The 22804-nt window shown below is 40.1% G+C and overlaps 1 protein-coding gene and 1 long non-coding RNA gene across 3 annotated transcripts in view; one reads left to right on the forward strand and one right to left on the reverse strand.

The window, feature by feature from the left end:
- The window catches only part of NUP133 (nucleoporin 133), a 271938-nt gene that overhangs the window by 83460 nt on the left and 165674 nt on the right, over positions 1-22804 (forward strand). Inside the window, exons 6-12 of the mRNA XM_029594184.1 lie at positions 19-189; positions 4861-5013; positions 5093-5163; positions 11716-11863; positions 16063-16210; positions 19971-20128; positions 21893-21984. Coding sequence (XP_029450044.1) covers positions 19-189; positions 4861-5013; positions 5093-5163; positions 11716-11863; positions 16063-16210; positions 19971-20128; positions 21893-21984 — 941 coding nt within the window. The remainder of the gene's footprint in view (positions 1-18; positions 190-4860; positions 5014-5092; positions 5164-11715; positions 11864-16062; positions 16211-19970; positions 20129-21892; positions 21985-22804) is intronic.
- The window catches only part of LOC115087249, a 221397-nt gene that overhangs the window by 30938 nt on the left and 167655 nt on the right, over positions 1-22804 (reverse strand). The window contains exon 5 of one of the 2 annotated variants that reach the window (XR_003855472.1): positions 5610-5822. The exons of the other annotated variant lie outside the window; for it this stretch is intronic. This is a non-coding gene — a long non-coding RNA (uncharacterized LOC115087249). Of the gene's footprint in view, positions 1-5609; positions 5823-22804 lie in introns of those variants that run through there. 2 annotated transcript variants of the gene reach the window in all.

The following is a 22804-nucleotide window of genomic DNA, read 5'->3' on the forward strand; positions in this document are numbered from 1 at the left end:
TTTTATTTTTGCTTTAAGGGAGGAAGCTTTGTTTTGTCATCTTTGAGGAGCCAGCTTGTTCGATTGATCCCTGACGCCTCGGGTAAGGTGCATCAGCGCAGCCTGCAGCATGGACAGGGTATGCTGTCAGGCATTGGCCGAAGAGTGTCTTCCCTTTTTGGAATTTTGGCTGCCAACAGTGAATCTATAGTAAGTTTATGCAGATATCTTTTTAAAACTGAAATACAATTGCCATTCTTTGTCTTTATAGCTTCATTTTCATACTTTTTCCTTCCCATTTATATAGATTCACCACCAGTGGTGACTTCCAATGAAAATCCTTTTTATTCATTGATATACTTCAGAACCATGGAAACACCTTGCCGTCTTCTCTGGCTTCTGTGGAGGAAACTAGGCCATGTTGTAATTCTTTATTTATACAGTGCCCAGCAAAAGTATTTGATCCCCTAAAAAGTCAGCAGATTTGTGTGGATTACAAATGACAAACAGATTGTTCCAGTCATGTTTGTTGCAAACCAGTATGTTGGTAAAGTATATTTTCAAAGTCACAATTCATTATTTCTCTGCATTTTTTGTAAAGTAAAATTAAAAACTGAAAAAAATGCTGCTTGCATAAGTATTTACCCAGACTAGTACTTGGGATAAGTTTCTACTAGTTTTGTTTGGGAGTGATTTTTCCATTCTTCCTGGCAGATTTGATCCAGGTTGTTCAGATTGGTTGGCTGGTGCTTATGGACTGAAATTTTCAAATAGTGCCACAGATTCTCGATTGGATTGAGATCTGGACTTTGTAGAACATTCACCTTTTTGTTATTTATCCACTCCTTTGTTGCTTTGGCCTTGTGCTTGGGATCATTGTCTTGCTGAAAAGTGAACTTTCTCCTAAGTTTTAGTTTTTTAGCAGATTGAAGCATGTTGTCTTGCAATATCTCCCTGTATGTTGCACCATCCATTCGTCCTTCAATTTTAACAAGATTCCTTGTCCCATCCTCTCAAAAGGTATGTCTTGAGTCCTGGTAGTTTCCAGAAAACCTTCCAGTAGAAAGTCCTGTGCAGTGAAGTAGAAGAGGTTTTCCATGTGGTATGAGCAAAAGGTCCTAAATCCCTTTTCCTGCTCCACACAAAATATGTTTACCTATCTTTTACACCTTTCAAAGAGTGGTCTGAAGACTAACTTTGTTAGGGTTCACATGCGTGCGATTAGTGCATATCACCATGGTGTAGAAGGTTAGCCCATCCCCGTGCAGCCTATAATTGTACAGTTTATGTGAGGCCTCTTCAATTGAAGCCTCCCCTAAGGCCTCCCACTGTGTTCTGGGACCTCAATGTGGTTTTAGCTCAGCTGATGAAAGCTCCCTTTAAGCCTTTGTGCTCCTGTGACCTGAAGTACCTGACCTGGAAGGGCATATTTTTGATGGCAGTCAGTGAGCTTCAGGCCCTTAATGACTTACCCACCTTACACTAAGTTTTTTACAATAGAGTGATCTTGTGCACTCACCCTAAGTTCCTGCCTAAGGTGGTATTGCCAGAGGATGTGGTTAGTGCAGTTAGTGTAGCTGGGTTCAAAAAAGGTTTGGATAAGTTCTTGGAGGAGAAGTCCATTAATGGCTATTAATCAATTATACTTAGGGAATAGCCATTGCTATTAATTACATCAGTTGCATGTGTTCTTCTTAGTGTTTGGGTAATTGCTAGGTTCTTGTGGCCTGGTTTGGCCTCTGTTGGAAACAGGATGCTGGGCTTGATGGACCCTTGGTCTGACCCAGCATGGCAATTTCTCATGTTCTTAACCAAGTTAATCAAGTTATTCAAACACACACATATCCACAATTGTTTTTCGAGGAGAATACTGAAGAGCAAAGCTTCCTGCATGGGTTTATGTAGTGCTGACGTCAGATTGAAATCTGACTCAGTCTCCAACTGCTATCAGGAGTACACTATACCCATTGGTCCTGAGTCCATCTGTCTGCACGAAATTATCAGGTAAGTAATTTCTCCAATATTAGTCATAAAATCTTAGGGGAGACGTAGGAGATGACATTTGGTGATATTGCAGAAACCATGGTTACTGAAGCAAGAAATCTAGAAGTACAGTTAGATTCGCAGAATTCTTTAAAACCATATACTGTCAGTAGCGAGGACTGCTTTTACAAAACTGCAAATGCTTCGCCTTCTGAAGTCTTTATTGTCCCCTGTAGACTTCTATTCAGTAGTGTAGTCACTGGTGCTTTCAAAGATCGACTATTACAATGCTTTATTGATGGGGTTACTAAAGAAACTGTTTTGGTACTACAATTAATATAAAATGGGACAGCGAAGGTCATTACATGTGCTAAATAAAATGATTATATTTTACCTATACTAGATGAGTTGCACTGGCTTCCAGTTGCAGAAAGGGTAAAATTTAAGTTGTTGACCTTAGTTTTAAAACACTCTCAATTTTCCCACTGCAGTTTGTATAGTTCGGAAAGTTCCAACTAGGTCGCTGCATTCTGAAGGATTAAATTTACTTAGGGTACCCCCTTTTACAAGTTGTAAACTTCAACAGATTAGGTGGCGAGCTTTCTCTCAAATTTGGCCAGTTCTTTGCTTGTAGTTTTGGCATGTTTTATGTTGCGTAAGGTTTATTAGTCTTTACTGTGTATGTTGAATGTTATTCGCTGAGACTGGTGGATCAGTGAAATAGAAATTGTGGGAAATGAAATAAATAAATGAATTGTGTTTGACAGCTAGAGCTTTTGAAGACTATAAATTCTTTAGAAAACAACTTAAAACTATATTTTTTAAACATGTTTATGATTGAATTTTGAATTGCTTTTGTTAAGCGATTATTTATGAGAATGTTTAATATTTATGAATGTTTGCACTGTTATTCATTCATCAATTTGTTTTTTGCAAGACACAAGTATATTAAAATGAATAAATATGTTCAAACTCTGGTTCACTCCTTTCAGATCTAATATTGGTTGGTATGGCCCCATCTTTTTTTGGAATTTTGAAATAAATTAAATAGCATCCCTGTGTTAGCTCTTGTAAGTGACTGGGCAAATCATCCTAAGGAACTACCTATATCCAGAGTACTTGCTCTACCAACTTCTTTATGGAGTTTATGCATGGTGACTTCAGAACTGTTTTTCATTGGATATGGTAGCTCAAAGGCATAATCATTCTGGATTATATCTAAGATCCACAGGTCTGAAGTTATTTGGATCCATTCTTTGAAATAGTTTCGTAGATGACCATTGGCTGAATCAAAGAGTGGATCCATAACCATCATTGCTGGCAGCTAGCGGAGGCTAATGATTGTGAAGTATCAGGCCTCATTCTTTTCACTTTCTCCTTCTCTTTGGACTGTATTGTTTAGTAGGGCGGAATCTTCTGTAGTCTCGAAATTGAGGCCATGGTCTATAAAATCTAAAGATTTGATTACCTCTGTTTTCTGATAATTTTTGGGAACTTGAATCTTCCAAGTATTAATTTTTCTATCTCTTCTCCAAATAGTATTTGTCCCTTAAAAGGTAGCTTGCAGAGTGAATTTTTGACTAAATATCTGCTGCCCAATTTCTAAGCTAAAGATTTCTCTTTGCACCTACTGATAAGGCGATAGATCTCAACAACTGCCTTATTAGATTATACAGTTCATCTGCCAGATATGCTGAGGTTGATTCTAACCTTGCAGCTTCATCCCCTTTTGGTTGCTGCTGAATCCAGCGTTGAAGGGCTCTAGAAACATACATTTATTTATTTATTTATTTAACATATTTCTATACCGGTCTTCATGAAGGGATTCATATCAGGCCGGTTTACATGGAACTTAGGGGAGTAACTAGTAAACCAAACAAGAGAGCCGAAGCAAAGTTACATATAACAAGGAGATAGAACTTGGGGGCTAGAGTAGCCAGGAAGTAGAAAGACAACAATTAACTAGAAGTAAAATACATATGAATAGTAATGGGACTAGTGCGAACGTCCCATCAGTTGGATTGAGTCTGGGTAGAACACTTTAGAAATTAGGGGAAGGCTTGGAGGAAAAGCCAAGTCTTAAGTTTTCGTCTGAAGGTAAGAAGGCAGGTTTCCAGTCTTAAGGTCAGTCGGCAATTTGTTCCAGAGGATTGGGCCCGCTGTGGAGAATGATCGCTCTTTGGTGGAAGTTAGGCGGGCGGATTTATTAAACATACAGCTCCTTAAATAGTAGAGCTTATGGTAGAAAAAGTTTGTGAATTGAGAAGGGGAGGAGAGAGGATGATTTTCCCCTAGCATAGTTTTATGACAAGCACAGACTCAGTGTGCGCACCCCTGCTACATTACATACCAACTTGGTAGCAGTAACTTGGAATTCTGGATCAGAATCCATGCTTCTGGCGGTCTTTCCGCCCAGGTAGCAATAGCTTGGACTTCGGGGGCCACCATACTACTTCACAGGTCACCCAGTGGTATAGATCTTCTAATATAGGCAGAATACAAATAATTTTAAATATATAAATAGTTTTGACTTCATAAAAAATGGCCAGGGTATATTAATTGTGATGTAATCAAAAGTGACTGAGGCTATTTTTGTTAACATAGGTGGCTTGGATTGGGTGGAGTTATATCCAATCACTTTTGTGAGAGGGGTGGGGCATTGGTGGCATTTTGGAAGAACATTCCTGTGGCTAAACCAGAAGTGAATGCTGATTGGCTGATACCAGCTATCAAATCAGTGACAGGAAGTATATCCATTATATTATTTAAAGTAATGGTTTTGATGTTCACAGCACCTGTCAACTTTTGTTTAATCCAAGGCCTGCAATTCATTTCACAGAAACCTGTACACTACTGTTAAATGGTCAAAAGTTTCAGCACTGTTCTCTTTTAACACAGCTATGCAGCATGCTTTGGAACAAAGAAGATTGCCTGTACACACTGACTAATTCCAGTCTGAATAAATGGGAGATGAGTGAAACATCAGAGCATCATGTTCTCAGCTGGGATATGAACAGGATCCTCAAAGAGCACATTTCAGATGCAATCTGGGTAAAAACACATTGCATGACAGCTTTAAACAGTTCCATTCTCTACTTTGTTCAGTTTATTGATAGAGTTTTCATTTTAGGGTTCTGAGAGTAACTATGAAGAAATCAAAGAAGAAGTTAACATTCAGTACCTGGATTTGCAACAAAATGAGTAAGAATTTTTTTCTTAAAAGTGGTTTCACCAAAAACTAATGTGGAAGTGTTCTTAGGCTGATATGCTTAAGGGGCAAATCTTATTTTGCTTCTGGTGGTGATAGGAAGGGGGAGAATATTTGGAATTTTCTAGCTAACTATTCTTGTCATAGACTGAAGATAGTGAAAGCTAAATGGCTGAAATCTATGCTCTTGATGAGTGACAACTTATTTCTGAAGACTTTTAAAAGTAGATCATTAATGTTGAATAATATATAACTGTTTGAACTTGGTAATATTTCTGCTGTCTAAATTATACAGTTTGTAACTGCCTGCCTGTTACATACTTTAAAAACTAAAACTTATGTCTGGGGCATGACTTATCAGCTTTTTTTTTTTTTTTTAATATGAAAATTTTTTAGTAAACAATACAAGAAATAAAACGTTAGTACAACCAAATACAGTAGGCAGTCCTTTAATTGTAATACAAAAATATAGTTAAAATTAGTCAAAATAAAAAAAGAAAGACAAAGTCCATAACTTATTAAAGATAAACCAAGTAGCACTGAAATACGTACGAGGCAAAACCATCCAAGAGAAAAACAAGCAAGGAACAACATAATAGTTAACAAATATAAAACTTATGGATGATAGACATTCATATTCTGCAGAGGACCCCTATAACAGAGAGGAAAAAAAAAAGAAAGAAGGAAAATGAAAAACAAGCAAACACTCTTCCCCCTTTGCAGCCTCCCCAAAATAACATTAGAAAGAAACCAAAGAAAGACGATGAGCATGAATAAATAGAAAACAAACCCAGATGACTCCTCAGCTCTTTTTAACAAGAGCCATAAAGCTGGGTAGAGAATTTTTGGGAGGGGAGGAGAAATCTCCCTTAGTTGCTTTCTAGCCATGAATAGTGAATTTATGGCAAATGCTCATATAATCTCTCCCCGGATTCATACAGAGGCAGATCTCTTAAGAACAACTGGGCACAGTAAGGAATATTAATTGAAACGAGAGAGAGTTTCCTTGGTGTAAAGGATGCCTATATGGCAGGGGGTGGCCATCAGCAGTCCTCAAGAGCCACAGAAAGGCTAGGTTTTCAGGCTATCCACAATGAATATGCATGAAAGAGATTTGCAGGGCAGTGTATGCAAATCTGTCGCATGCATATTCATTATGGATATCCTGAAAACCAGGTTTGTTTGTGGCAACTTGGAGTTGAGCAGCCATATGATCACAAAATGAATGCTGTCCAGCAGATTTGGAGAGCTTTAAAACATGACTGATGACATAAGCATGATGCCTTATGATCTCACCACACCTCATGTGACTCCTTGAAGTGCTGTTTTCATCTCCTCTGATCTGGTTTCTGTCAAATTGGACTCTTTCTTTTGAAAGCTTATTCCTCAATGACTCTGTCACCAGACTAAATAAATAGTCCCCTGGTCATTTATTTCAAGAAAACCTCAATTAGATTTTGTAGGACTGACACAGAAACAGCTTATTGTTCCAAAAGCTGCCTATTGTTTACAGTTCACTTTATTTTATTAAGTTTATAAATCTACTTTTTATATTTTTTTGATAATTAAAAACCAACTCTTGCTCTGAAAGGAAGTGAGCGGTAATCATAAACTGTTCTACATTATCTAGATTGCTATAATGTAGAACAATTGATGATTACCGCTCACTTTAAACAAGAGGGCAGCCTTTGGAACAGTAAGCTGTTTCTATGTCAGTCCTATAAAATCTAATTGAGGTTTTCTTGAAATACATGACCAGGGAGCTATTTATTTAGATTTGTTGGTTTATATGTAAGAGGTCCCTGGATTTCTTTCATATTGGGCTTCCTTTTTGATTGGTTTATCTGTCATTCTGTTTTCATTTGTGTCCATAGAAATCAGCATCTTCAGTAGTGGTTACCAGGGATGGGATGGGGCCCTAAATTTGGTTCTCTGCTGCTACCTGAAGGTTTAATAACTGAGTATTTCAGACTGAAAGTCTGTGTAGCTTGGATATTGTTCACCAGAAATGAGTCCCTAATTATGCTACTTAGATCACTCAGGAATTGCAGATTAGAGAAGAAACAACATAATGTAAGATTGTAAAGCAGTAAGGATTTTTTACATTTATTTTTTAAAAGGGAAATAAGTTTATGCTAGAATGCTGGTTTAAAAATACAACCTATATACTTCAAATTATATGATAAATTCTGTGGCTGTGGTGTTGCAACAGGATATAAGATGTCTGAAGATGGATGTTCATAATATCAGAGGTGAAATAATTTAAAATATTTTCAACTGAATTGAACTGCATGTTTGTTTTTTGAAATGCAGTGTGTTTATCTGCTTCCTTTTTAAAATAAATGTGTTAATATTTTCCTGTTTGATGCAGCTCCACTGCTGGTTAGATTTAAAGAAGACTGCAAAACAAAAAAACTCCTTAAAGTATACTTGTCTCTCATACTCACCCCATGAAGTGAGAAGTACAACAATTAGGAGGAAAAAGACCTCAGATTCGGCATGGTGTGAAAACTGTGCCCTGCTGTGTGCAACTTTAATTGCCATTCTTAAAAAACCTCCATTTATACATGTTCAATTTATTAGGCAGACTAGATGAACCATTTGATCGTTATCTGCTGTCATTCACTTCGTTACTGTGTTAGCGTCAGCCCCATGTGTCTTCACCAAATGCCATGGTAACTCATCTATGCAAGCTGGGGATGCATATGTATCCTTATCTGGATGATTGACTGGGCAAGAGCACATCGCAGTAGGTGCCACAAGAATCGATGTGCATGACTATCAGGGTGTTGGAGTTACTAGGGTTCGTTTTCAACTACCCCAAGTCTCATTTGAGCCTGTCATCTCAATTGGAGTATATTGGAGTTCTGCAAGACACAGCTCAAGCAAGAATCTTCCTTCCACAACAGTGGGCTATCACCTTGATATCTGCAGTGAAAGGGTTCAGTAAAAAGTCAGCAGACATCGGCATGGGACATGAAGATTCTGGGCCCTGTGGCATCCACAGTTTGTCACTCCCTTTGCATGTCTGCACATGAAGAGAGCACAGTGGACCCTCAGATCTTAGTGGATACAGGCTACTCACGTCTACTGGACAGCATCTGTCACATAGCTGCTCATTGACTTCCCTTCCAAATTTCTCTGATCTAAGTGGTTCTCACAACAGATGCATCAGGCTTGGAGTGGAGAGCTCCTGTAGAGATACTCTGCACTCAGTGTGTTTGATCTACTCAGGAAAAGTTTCATCAGGCACTAAGGGCAATTTTGTACATGCTAAAGGCTTTCAGAGATTGATTGGCCAACAAAGTAATCCTTTTTCAAACAGATAACCAGGTTGCGATATTCTACATTAGCAAGCAGGGCGGAATGGACTTGTACCTCCTGTGTCAGGAGACTGTCCAGCTGTGAGACTGGATCATCTCTCGGAGGATGGTTTTCAGGGCAGGTGTGGAGAATGTCCTTGTGGACAGATTGTCTGATCCTGGAACCTGAGACTCTAGCAAACCAGATTTTCAGCCAGTGAGGCTTTCCGACAATGGATCTGTTTGTGACCTTTCAGAACAAGAAAGCTGCTCACTTCTGCTCCAGAAAAAAGGCACAGAGCAAATTAGCCTCTAATGTCTTTGCCCTATATTGGGGCAAGGGCTTTCTGTATGTATATCCTCCGACACTATTGCTGAATCTGAAAACATACCAGGAACCATGATTCTCTTAGTCCTCTTATGGCTGAGACAATCTTGTTCCCACTGGCTCAATCAGGGAGCCAGTCAGGATGGGGATTTCTCCAGATCTCAGAATGAAGGTAAATTGCAACATCCCACTGTCTGTCTCTGGCTATGAATGCCTGGATGTTGAGAGGGTGACTTTACAATCCCTTGATCTGTCTAAAATTGTGACTTGAATTCTGTTAGCTTCAAGAAAGTATTCCATTAGAAAGTCCTCTGAACTTAAATGGAAGATGTTTGTCTTGTGGTGTGAGCAAGAGTCCCTAGATCCTTTCTGCTGCTCCATACATAAACTGCTTGACTACCTTCTACATTTGTCCAAGTCAGGACTTAGAACCAACTCTGTAAGAGTTTACCTTAATAAAATTGGTGTTTATCACCAGCATGTAGAAGATGGAGCCATCTCTGTACAGCTTTTGGTTTTCCAGTTTTTGCTTAATTTAAAGCCTTCATCCATTCTCCAACTGTATCTTGGGACATCGAAGTGGTTTTCTTCCAGATGATTTGAGCCTCTGCGCGCTCTGACCTGACGTACCTACCGGTAACTGGAAGGTCCCTTTTTTTGATGACAGTCACTTAAGATCACAGAATCAGTGAGCTCCAGGCTTTAGTAACTTATCTACCTTATACTAAATTTCTTAATGATAGGATGGTTCTGCGCTCCAATCCTAATTTATTGCCTAAGATAATGTTGGAATGCTGTCTTAACCAGTCAGTTATCCTTCCAACATTTTTTCCCAGATGACATGTTCACCAAGGTGAACAAGCACTGCAGAGTTTAGACTGCAAGAGAGCCTTGGCCTTCTACCTGGAGTGGATTGAAGCCCACAAAGTCCACCCAACTTTTGGTTTGTTTTGACACCAACAAACTGGTGATTGCCATTGCCAAATAGACTTTATCGAATTGGCTAGCAAATTATCTTTCCTTCTGTTATGCCCAGCTGGGTCTGAATCTGCTGAGCTGTCAAGGCTCACCCTGTTCGAGCCATGACAGCATCAGTGTCTCACACAGAGGAGCTGCAAAGCTGCATTGTGGAGTTCTCTCCACACATTAACATTCTACTACTGATTGGACATGGGTGGCAACATATTAGGGTTGACCAGTGTGCCCTGTGAAATTTGTCTGAAGTGCAGAACCCAACTCCACTCCCTCTCAGGGCCTGTTTTTTTTTGTTTTAGGCTGCAGTTATAAAAGGGAAAAAAGGCTCATTGCCAACAAAAATAGTTTTTGTGCCTGTTGGCACTTGTTGTTTTCTCCTTTTCGCCTTTTATCATTCGGAATATTCTGTAGCTTAGGGATTCCCCACTTGTGAGGGCTGCCATACTGCTTGACTTCAGAGAAAGCAGAGTTGCTAACCTGTTACTGGTATGCTCCAAGGACAGCAGGATGTCGATCCTCATGAAACCCGCCTGCCTTCTCTTGGAGTTGGCTTTAGTTATGCACAGTATATGCAAAGGTAGACGTGTGGTATGTTGGCTTACTGGGCATGCTCAGTAAGGCATAGTCAAAGTTCTAGAAACTTTGACAACAGTTTCAGCCCGGGTTCCATCGGTTGATGTCACCCCGTTATCAGGACTGACATCCTGCTGTCCTCAGAGAACACCCTGTTACAGATAAGCAACCTTGCTTTTCTTAATGCTGGAAATTTAATTCCTGGTCAGAATTTAACTCCTGGTATATAAAAAACTTAAATAAATAAATAAATAAAAGGTTTCTGGGGCTATTATTAATCTATGGGCTGAATCTGGAGTTCATGGTGCTGGGGCTTGTACTCTGTATTTATGCACATAAAACTTGATTTATGTGCATAACACATATTCTGTGCAGCAAAATGATTTATGCGCACTAATATATTTTTGTGTGCACATTTTCAGATTATAGTGCTTTTTTAAACTCCTGATGCATTAGCATAGCATTAGCTTTCTGAATTGGGAATTAACTATTTTTTATTGTTTGAGTAAGGAAAATGTGCACTGAAGTTCAGTGCACGTTTTTTGCACTCATTGGGGCGGATTTACGCGAGCAGGGCCCTGCGCGCCGGGAAGCCTATTTTACATAGGCCTCCCGGCGCGCGCAGAGCCCCGGGACTCGCGTAAGTCCCGGGGTTCTCGGAGGGGGGCGTGTCGGGGGGCGGGCCCGGTCGTCGCGGCGTTCCGGGGGCGTGTCGGCAGCGTTTTGGGGGCGGGTACGGGGGCGTGGCTACGGCCCGGGGGCGTGGCCGCACCCTCCGTACCCGCCCCCAGGTCGCGGCCCGGCGCGCAGCAGGCCCGCTGGCGCGCGGGGATTTATGTCTCCCTCCGGGAGGCGTAAATCCCCCGACAAAGGTAAGGGGGGGGTGTAGACAGGGCCGGGTGGGTGGGTTAGGTAGGGGAAGGGAGGGTAAGGTGAGGGGAGGGCAAAGGAAAGTTCCCTCCGAGGCCGCTCCGATTTCGGAGCGGCCTTGGAGGGAACGGGGGGAGGCAGCGCGGCTCGGCGCGCGCAGGCTATACAAAATCGATAGCCTTGCGCGCGCCGATCCAGGATTTTAGTGGATACCCGCGCGTATCTACTAAAATCCAGCGTACTTTTGCTTGAGTCTGATGCGCAAGCAAAAGTAGGCTGATCGCGCTTCTTTTAAAATCTACCCCAGAATGTAGGGCTCTGGATGAGCATGTATTCCTAGTATAAAACTCCACCATAGTACGTACTAATAAATTTGATCCAAGAAGGGTATCTCAACTTGCAAGTCTAATTTTCTTCTGAACTAAAAGGTAGCATTCATAATTCTGACTTATGTCACTATTAACACTAACATGTCATGTTATTTTATTTTCATTAAGTGATGGATTGGTAATCTTGGCCACAGCCTGGCACCCTGGTGACAGCCCATGTCTGAGTTACTACACTCTGATAACCGTTCAGGATGAAGGTTACAACATGTCCAGTGAAGTTATTGTAGAGGTCACCCAGTTTAATCCTCCTTTTCAGGTATGGAATAGGTGGGTGTTGAAGTTAATGATGCACATAATTATTTTCAAATCAATCTGTTTTAAAATCTATGGAATTCCTGCTCATTTTATTTTTAAATGTGTACTCAAAATGTATCATCTCTCCATCATTCAGGATTATTTTTTCAGTATGTAAATGTGTAAAATTGGATATGAAAGTGCTGATTTTTTTTTTTTAATTTTGTTGCATGCAGATGCTTTGTGTGACGCTGGTGCATTAAGTGACTAAATTGTCCCTAGATTTTATTTCAGCTCAGGGGTTATATTTTTTTACACCATCCTCAGACATCCTTCTCAAAGATTACTCTGGATTGGTCAGCAACTTCTTATAAGAGGCACCTCTGTATGTGGAGCAGTGTGGCAATTTTGAATTGCATTTTGAACGGGTAGAGTGTTTTTGGAGTTATCCCCATCTTTTGGCCCCCAGCCTGAAACAGGGAAAGTGGATTTTTGGAGTTTTGCAAGTGAAGAAGAAATTTTGTGGTATTTCCCACTTTTGGGCATCCAGCCTGGTACCAGGGAAAGGACTCTGCCCCTGCCAGCATCCTCGTGGATCTGGAAGGAATTGTTTTGGACAAGTGAAGAAGAGTTTTGAAAGATTTTTGTCTTTTTTTGCTGCAATTTTTATTCTTTAGAGACCTGTTCCTATCTAAGGAGGATGTTTCCCTGCCTTTGAAGGTCAGGAAGGTGCTGCGACTTCGGTTCAGTTAAGAAGGGGCAGCAGTGACCTGTTGAGAACTGAGAGAGGAGAGAAATATTTGTTTCAGAGTTTTGTTCCTGTTTGTGTTGGAAGTAATTATTTTGCCACCAGGTTTCTGCCCAATGTAGTTCAAATGTTTTTGACATTTTTTGAACATCTTTTGTACTTTTTCAAAAGGTCTATCTGTGGAGTTTTTCATTAGAGAAAAGAATAGGAGATTCCAGCCCTCCTAGGAACCTGCTCCTTCTCCATCTAGGAGTGCTGCCTTCCATTGAGTCGGCCATTAAACTGAGAAAAGGCAGTTTGGAATGTTTATTTTTGTATGAAGATTGAGGATTTTTATTTTGTGAATTGGACTTTGAGTATTTTTGGTTGCAATAACATTTTTATTGAACATCCAATCCAATGTTTCTTTTGTGGTAAAGGTGCCCTCAAGCAAGGATATCCCAAGTGTGAGTACATTGGAGTCTGCAGTCAAAGAAAGAATGAAAGACTGTGAGAAGTTCACAAACCCTGTGACTCTAGGGCCCTGTAGATTTATCTTCCTCTCTGCTAGAACGGACCCCAGCAACCTGGTGACTTGTGTAGAACTGAGTTGCGAGAACATAAGAACATGCCATACTGGATCAGACCAAGGATCCATCAAGTCTAGTAACCTATTCCTTGTTAAAAATTGATATTATTGTAAAGCTTGTTGCTAGGTTATGTTACATTGTGAACCGAGGTGATGTTTTGCAAACGTGCCTCGGTATATAAAAAACCCTTAAATAAAATAAATAAATAGTATCCTGTTTCCAGCAGTGGCCAATCCAGGCCATAAGAACCTGGCAAGTTCTGGAGCAGACAGAAGCCCTTACAGTCCACCCAACTTTTTATTTCTTTTGATAGGAATAGGTTGGGAGTTGCCCTTGCTTAATAGTCACCATCCAATTGGCTAGCATATTGTATCTCCTTCTGTTATGCCCAAGCGGGACTTTGGGGATCATGTCCAGGCTCATTCTGTCAGTCATTACAATGTTGGTGGCCCACTTGTGAGCAGTTTCCATGGAGGACATCTTCAAGGCTGTGACTTACAGTTTTCTCCACAGATTCACATCCTCCATTACTGTCTGGATAAGGATGGGCCGATGTGATAGTGGGTTCGACCAGTCTGTCCTCAGGAATCTCTTCGAGGTGTAGAAACCAACTCTTCCTGCCTAGGGCCCAATGTTTGGGTTCAGGCTGTCTCCCCCTCTGTTACCAACAACACTGTGGTTGTTGTGCCTGATGGCACCTGGTTGGTGCCTGTTGGTCCCCTTTTGTATTGGGGAACAGCCTATAGCTAGGGATTCACCCATTTGTGAGGACTACTATCCTGCGTGTCCTAGGAGAAAGCAGAGTTGCTTACCTGTAACAGGTGTTCTCCTAGGACAGCAGGATGTTAGTCCTCACGAGACCCACCTGCTGCCCCGCAGAGTTGGGCTTCTCCTTATATTTTCATATACTTTCAGATGTATATTGTGTGTGTGTGTGTGTGTGTGTGTATATATTTATTCTATGTTATAAGACTGAAGAGAGATCCCACATGGACGTATGCTATAGGGCATGCTCAGTGTGCCTAGTTAGTTCTAGAAACTTTGACTTACGTTTTGCGTGCTGGGCTCCATCCCAATATGAGGTATTTACTACCCTTAACCAATTGTGGTGGTTACTACCCTTAAGCAATAAGCCTTTATGCTGTTGATGCAACTCCATCATTGCTCTCTGCTTCAGTGGCAAGAGGTAACAGGGAATTGGACTCACAGCAACCAACAAGGGCCCTAACTTTGACAGTCTGGGAAACTGATAATTATAAAGTTACTACCATAAGCTTGCTGGGCAGATTGGATGGGCCATTTGGTTCTTTTTTGCTGTCATTTCTATGTTTCTATGTTTCTGTGTCACCCATGTGAGGACTAACATCCTACTGTCCTAGAAGAACACCTGTTAGAGGTAAACAACTCTGCTTTCTCTTGTACATAAGAAATTGCCATGCTGGGTCAGACCAAGGGTCCATCAAGCCCAGCATCCTGTTTCCAACAGAGGCCAAACCAGGCCACAAGAACCTGGAAATTACCCAAACACTAAGATCCCATGCTACTGATGCAATTAATAGCAGTGGCTATTCCCTAAGTAAACTTGATTAATAGCCGTTAATGGACTTCTCCTCCAAGAACTTATCCAAATCTTTTTTGAACCCAGCTACACTAACTGCACTAACCATATCCTCTGGCAACAAATTCCAGAGCTTTATTGTGCGTTGAGTGAAAAATAATTTTCTACAATTAGTCTTAAATGCTAACTTGCTAACTTCATGGAATGCCCCCTAGTCCTTCTATTATTCGAAAGTGTAAATAACATATGAGTCCTCTCAGTGTTGTTAGTGCCTGCTCTGTGTAGGCTGATTTGCCTTGGCCTTCAAAAAGTTGGGAAACACTTGTAAAGCTTCAAATGACCTTGCTAGTCTGCAGCTATTCTAATGTATTGTCTAATTCTATTCTAATTTACTTTGGGTAAAATTCATATTCAGAAAGGCAGGTAATAAATCTAAGTAAATAAATAATAGTCTGGATTCTGCTGGGTATTGTGACCTGGATTTACTACTGTCTGAGACAGGGTACTGGGCTCTATGGACCTTTGGTCTGACTCAGCATGGCATATTTCATGTTCTTAAGCTTTTAAAGTACTAAGGCATTTAATCATAATATAAGATACACAGGTTGTTCAATTGACTGACATGTATCCCTCACCCTATATCCTGGTATAATTATTGCCTCAGAGTTTTCAATAATTGCTTATATGTTTAAATATGGGCAATGTTTTGTTGACACTGTTCAATGTTCTCAACAATTTTCTATATGAAATTCATGTTATATTTTATGTTTTTCAATTATTTTATGTATGTTTATTGTAAATCGCCTTGACCATTTGTGAAAGGCGATTAATACATTTTAAGAAAAATGGAGAAAAATGGAATGATATTCAGTCACTTAACCGCTTAGGGAAGCTTTATATTCTGTTGATTTATCAATATGGAATGGCTTCATTACCTCCCTTGGAGGTTAGACTTCCACAAAGTGACTTTCTTATGAAGTGTAAGCTATCTCCCATAAGATGCATTTGGTTAGAAAACTTGCAAAATACAATATGCACAATAGCTGATTAATATAATGTTTTCCTTCTCTTACTTTTAATTTTATATCAGCTGGAGCTTTATCATTGAAGTACACTTTTTTTTTAAATCTCCTTAAAGGATTTGAGTACATATAAAGGGGCATAACGAAAATTGAAATATCAAGCTTTAGATTGGACACACAGTTTTAAAAAGCTATTTTTTACATGTCTTGTGCTGCCACTGTGACTTCATAGCCAATATGCTCTGTGTTTTATTGGATTTTGAAGCACAATTGACCTCTTTATTGACAGTATTGCTAATCTATTATCTTATGTATTTGCTGCAGTCTGAAGAATTGCTGTCATGCAAATTAGTGGTGCCAGATTTCTGTAGCCAGGCTGCTTATCTGCGCACTGAAGATGCGGTCTTTGCCTGTTCAACCGGAACTGGAAGAAGTTCTTTACCTCAGGAGAAAATTCCATTTAGTGTGCAAGGTAATAGTGCTGAAAAGTCTAATGGTATGAACTATCAAGTAATCTTGTTGATTTACTCCGCTGTTGAATTTTATTTATGGAAATTCTTTTTATTTGCGTAATTGTTTTTACTTTTATTTATTTTTTTTTCCCCCCAGTACTATGCGATTTCACATGTTTACTTTGAAATCTTTGTGCTAGAAGTCTGAGGGAAATAATTGGGAACTTTTTCATAGGATTTGTTTAGTCAGTGCTGTCTAGAGCTTAGCTGTGGTAAATATTTTCAAACAGTGCTGGCACTGTGAGTGAATCTATTCAAACGTTGTGGACTGTCATTTTGTGGACAGGAGGAACAGTGTTAAAACGCAGAATTGTGCCAGGGCATTTCTCCAGAGGCATCCCAATTGCGTGCAGGGAGAGAGGGAACAGGTGGCTTCAAAATTTTAAAGAATTTAAAACCTGCTTGTACAGGTTGCGTTTTCCTACTATTATACTCTAAGGAAATGCATTCAGCAATCCCTGAGTAGCCAGGCTAAACAAGAAGGGACATTTTGCATCTATGGAAGTGATAGCAAATTGGAATTGCAGTTCATATTTTGTGAAGGAAGATGGTATATAAGTGCAAATGATGTGTTGCTATCTGATTACTGTAATGTAATCTACCAGGGGCTCCCAAGGAAATATCTTCAGGTTTTACAAATAGGGCAAAATCCTGCCTCTAGGCCAATCGCTAGCCCGGGTAAGAGGAAGCACATTTCCCCCATATTGATAAGTGCACTAGGTGCCTGTTGCTACCAAATTAAAGTATTTAAACCTGTATGTTAGTGTTTAAGGGGCCGATGTAATAAGGTGCGCTGAAGCTGCTGCAGGTTTGTGTGCACATGTATGCAGTTTGTACCTGTGTTTTCCCACTCAAAGCCCTATATGAGGATGTAATAAGGGTTTTCCTAGCGTGTAGCAGATGGACTCAGGACCAATGGGTATAGAGTACTCCTGATAGCAGTTGGAGATGGAGCCAGATTTCAATCTGACGTCAGCCCCTAGTACATATACCCCTGCAGGAAGTGCAGCTCTTCAGTATTTTCCGTCTCCATAGCAGTTAGGGACTATCTGCACGCTCTCAAGCGTTAGATCAAATTTAAAGAAGAAAGCCCAAAATTGAAAGAAGAAAACCTACCTGAAGACGAGCCCCTCTCTCCTGCGGTGATACCCTTGGGTCCCTCCCCCAGTTGAGATTCCCGAGGAGATTTCCGTGATCCCTCGGAGGTGAGCCTCGATATTGGAGCTCCATTGGACTGGGATGAGTGTTTCTTGGCAATTAGCCGCAGTTCATTAGCTGCTCAGCTGATAGAAAATAGCTATAAAATGTTATTTCGCTGGTATATCACCCCTTGTAAATTGAAGAAAATGGGAATATGTGGGGACTCCTTATGCAGGAGGAAATGTGGGCATGAGGGTGATTTTTATCATATGTGGTGGACGTGTCCAGAGGTCAAAATATTGTGGACTCATGCAGAAAGCTGGCTACAGAATTTACTACATCTTGACATACAGCTCTGCCCCAGGGAGATGCTGCTGAATTTTCTAGACAGTAGGGTGAAAATAGAACAAGGTTATTTTATCAGAGCCATGGCCCATGCGGTATGTGGAGAAATAGCCCAGCATTGGAAAGACACACGAGCACCCTCTTTCTCGGCGGTACTAAGCAGATTGAAGTGGATTTCTCATATGGAGTACCTGACAGCCTTGCACAGAGACTCGGTGGTAAAATACCATAAAACGTGGCTACCATTTAAGCAATGGACAGATTCCCACACAGATTGACTACGGAGTTGGGTAGGAGAGGGAGAGAGGGTGTTTCAGGGGGGGTTATGAATATAGTAGGTTTACTTTACTCAGTTGTTAAGTTTATAATGGACCATATTATTCCGATCATTGTACCGATTGTGAGTTGAAGCTATTGGTTCCGCCTTTTTGAGGTGTAATGGTTTATTGTAATGTGCTTTTATATGATGCATAAACCTTCTATTAAAAAGAAAATTACACAACTACTAGAACTGGTCCACATTAATTGGTGGATCCTCAACACACAGAATAAAGAAAAGAATACAATTAGGAAATATTCCTACAAGGGAGAGAAAGAGATACAAATTTATATCTACCTTGATAGATTCCATTACTCCATTGCTTTATCTCTAAGGAAGGTTTTGAGATGGGAAGGATCCACAAATATACAGTTATTCTTTTGGTAGCTAACCAAACACAAGGATATTTAAGGAAAAAAAAGTGGTTTCCAAATCTAAGAACTTCTGTCTAAGTTGCAAAAACTGTTTCCTACAGTTATGAGACACATCAGGAAAAAACGAGACTTTATATCCACAAAACCAAATGGTTTTTATTTTTACAAGCCTTCTGAAATATAGTATCCTTGTCTTGTTGGGAACAAAAGGAAACTAATAATGTTGCTCTTGCTGGGATATTATCTATAGATGACTCTAAGGAATTTGATAGTAAGGGGGTTCTCAGTTACCAGTGTATCCAACCCAGCTTCCAGAGGGGCATTAATTTTCCTGTATTTAGATTCACAAAATATCTTTGACATGCAAGGAATTTTATCTTCAGGAAAACATTTTTCAATTATGTACTTCTTAAATAGTTCATAAGCTGATGATAATCTAGAAACTGGAAAATTCGAGAACCAGAGATTCTCCCCCCTGAACTGATTTTCTAATTTTCTATAGCTTCTAATTGATTATGCAACTGCAAATTATCTTTACTATGAGCCATTACTGTAGCTTGTAATATGGATATTCGAGACCTCATAGGGGCGGCTGAACTATCAAACAAGTCTAATCTCACTTGCAGTTTCTTTTGCCTCCTCTGTTCCACTTAGTTGAGAAACAGCATAAGACATAACCTTCTCCACCACCTTATTAACCATTCTCCATATATCAGTCAAGGAAATGTGGTTACTCACCCAGCTCAGAGGTATTAATGTCACCTTATTTCCAAAAGACAGTAAAGAAGAATCTCCACTTACCCTCAAAGTAATAGATATTAAAACTGAACCAGTCTTTCTCAGAACAGGGCTGGAGAATAAAAGATGAAGACACAAATGGCCCAGCATTGGAAACGAACAGAGGGTGCACATTGATTACTGCATTCAACTCAGGAGCAACAGGTTCTATCCCGGAATAACTGGGGGCATCTGTTGCTCCTTCTGTTATCAAAGACCGTCTGAAGAGCTAGAAGCCTCCTCAACCACTCCTATAAGATAGATATCAGGGCAGGCCCAAATGTGATGATCGATCGGCCCACAAGTAGTCCTTTTTTACTCCATGAAGCGAGATAATAAAAAACTGGAGCATGCTTCTTTGGCAGTGCACTGGCAGCTGTGCACCGTAGCCCGAATGTTAAATAGGCTGAAATCCCTCAGGTGACATCTCAATTCAGTGTTGTTAGTGGGGAAGGGCACATCCAACACCAGCTCTCACTTCCCTCTTGCTGTGTGTCCTGCACCTGCATTATATTATACTTATCTTGGTCATATAATCTCCCTTTGGAAATATGTCCACCTAGTAAGGAGCCTGTAGGTGCCTTTGAATGTATTCTGGTATATTTTTCTTTAAACAGATCTTTGTTTCTAAATGGATAGTCTTTATAACACATCATCTCTCCTTATCACCCATCTTGTACTACATTAAGTATAACATCACTGGAAAATGTACTGTTTTATGGAACATAAGATAACAGATTTTTGCTGTTTGCTTCTCTCCCCTAGGAGATGACATCTTAGGAGGAGGCTCCTGTGCAGGGCTACCAGTGTTTTTCACAAGGAACTGTGGACTGGTGGCAATTGTAGCACGGGAGAGTGACTCTTTGCTGCCAGAGGATATGGAAGAATCCCTGACTACTTCTGTAGCAGGAACTGGCAATGAGGTAATGTGCACTTAGAATATTTAGTGTTTGGTATTTTTTGGTTGTTTATTTTTTCTTTTAAAATAAAAGAAGAGAGAGAATTTTGCTTCTGATCTGGGGGCTTCCCCTTACAGATGGGGTTTATTAAATATATTGTGAAAATCCAGTATGCAAAAGTCGAGGTCCAACTGATTCCCTCACAAACTTCCTGAAATTATCCAATTCCATCTCTTGGGGTGGGGGGGGGGGGGGGAAGAGGTAGTGATGAAAATTAACATTAAAGGACTCTTTTGAGGTCCTAATTGGACTGAATAGCGTTTGCCAAGATTTTCATTAATCAAGAACGAAAGTTGGAGATTCAAAGATGATCAGATACCATTGCCTCAGGTACATACTTACTTTTTTTAATCCCCCATGCGCGTAAAAAACAGGGATTACGCACATGGCCAGGCCTTGTGTGCACCGTGCGTGTCTTCAAAGGGGTCCGGCCACCCGTGTAATCACCATTACACACCGAAGTGCTGGGCCCAGATAAAGGGGCGGTCCGGGGGTCAGGGCTGGAGATGGCAGGTACAGCGGCCATTTTCCACTGTGCCAGGGAAGCGTGCACTGGCACGCGCAATTTGCTACTGCTCCTGTTGAGCAAAAGATTAAAAAAAAAAAAACAAAAAACAGGGGTAGATAGGATAGGGGTAGGGGAGGTTAGGGTAGGGGGTAGGGAAGTTCCCTCCCAGTCTGTTCCTTAATTGGAGCGAACCGGGAGGCAACTGGGGAAGGCTGGGATGTGGCCACGCAAATTTTGCAGAACTGTACCCCCCTTGTGTGTGCGGCCCAGCGATTTTATAACATGTGCACGCATGTTATAAAATTGGCACGTCCATGTGTGCGCGCTGGGAAATGCGCGCAGCTTTCAAAATCTACCCGTTAGCTTGTAAGCACTTTGGGGGTAGGGTAATACCTACAGTACCTGAATGTGTTTGTAATCCACTTTGAAGCGCCAAAAAGAATATAAATCAAATAATTCAAATGTTTTAATTAGTTTTTGCTTTTGTGGCAAACTTCTCAAAGACACATTGTCCAGACAAACTGGACTTTGATTAGCTTTGGCTTGCAGTTAGGCTTTTTATGTAAGTGTTATCCCAAACAACTGAAAAGCAGGTTGTTAAAACAAACAAAAAACACACTTTGAAATGTCTGTATGCCAATGCCAGAAGTTTAAGAAGTAAGATGGGAGAGTTAGCGTGTATAGCAGCAAATTATGAGATTGACATATAAAACGCTTACATAAATAAAATGCACGTGCTTTGAGGCAAGCCGTATTTTATTTGCATGAAATTAGGTATGTATGAGATGCTTTTCATGTATTTGCAAATTGTATGCATGCGAAGTAGGTCATTTAAATATGCACAGTTTTGGGGGGAAATATTGCGTAATATAGAAAATATTGCACAATATTGCAGCAATAAGCATATATGCAATAAGCAATTTTTTTCTACTATGAACACTGTTTTTCACACATTAAATGTTTTGTACCTGAGGCAATGAAGGTTGAAGTGACTTTCCCAAGGTCACAAGGAGTGTCAGTGGGATTTGAAACCTGGCTTCCTTGTTTCTTAGCTTGCTGCATTAACCACTAGGCTGCTACTCTGCCTTGAATTTCAAGTCATCCATCCGTTTTGACTTTAGAGCTACCAGAAAGAAAATTAATGCACACAATTATTTTCTGTATTGCTTATATTTGATGTTTGTTTATTCTTTTAATATAATGATTATTATACATTTTAGGGTTCTTTATTAGAAACTGCTGCAAGGATGGAGACAATAGCACAAGAGGACAAGACTAAGTTGTTGAAAGCTGCTTTTTTACAATATTGCAGGTAAGTCTGTCTTATGTGTTTTGGGTTTTTTTTTTGTCTTTTTTTTATTGTGGATGCAAGTTTGTAAGCCACAATAAATAGTCAATGATTGGAATGTGCAGGTTGTAAGGTTAATAATAAATAAGTGGCTAATTGTTAACCAAACTCACTGAATGTTTGGCAGTACAAACTTGACCACCATACTTATTTTCACTAGATTTTGTTTCCAAAATACCCTGGAAAAGAGCTTTGCTTATCTGTATCAGTTAAAAATGTCATGAGTCCGCTCTGTTAAAACAAAGTAGCTACAAGGACTCTTGGAGAGCTCAGATAGAGCTGTTTTATTTACATCTTTGATTTTTAGATTGATCTTTTTTTTTTTCTAATTTCGCACAATTCCCATTGTTCCCCATCAGCGAATTAGAATGGGTGATGCCAAGCAAAACATGCATTCTGTGTTCTCTAGAAGGGTTGTAGGGGGCAAGGAGATAAGAGATAATCTGGGGCCTGTTTGTTCATGCATTTTGAAGGTAAAGCAGAGGATTTTGATTTTTTTTTTCCTGGTTTCAACCTGGAGCATGTTAAATCTGTATTGGATTGGCCTTATGTGGCCCGTTGCTTTGATGCCAACCAAGATTCAGGCTGCCATGTTTTGCCCAAGTTGTAGTCATTTCAAGCTGATCAGGGAGATACCATTCAGTTGGGAATTACAATAATCTAATTGACTGGTGATTAGAGTATGAATAATAGAAACCAGGTTATGTTGATTAAGGTAGTTGCGGAGGTACATAAAGGAGGCTCTCATTACCTTAGAAATATGCATGTCCCTTGTAAGATTTGG

Source organism: Rhinatrema bivittatum, chromosome 3 (genome assembly GCF_901001135.1).
Source record: "Rhinatrema bivittatum chromosome 3, aRhiBiv1.1, whole genome shotgun sequence".
Classification (NCBI taxonomy): domain Eukaryota; kingdom Metazoa; phylum Chordata; class Amphibia; order Gymnophiona; family Rhinatrematidae; genus Rhinatrema; species Rhinatrema bivittatum.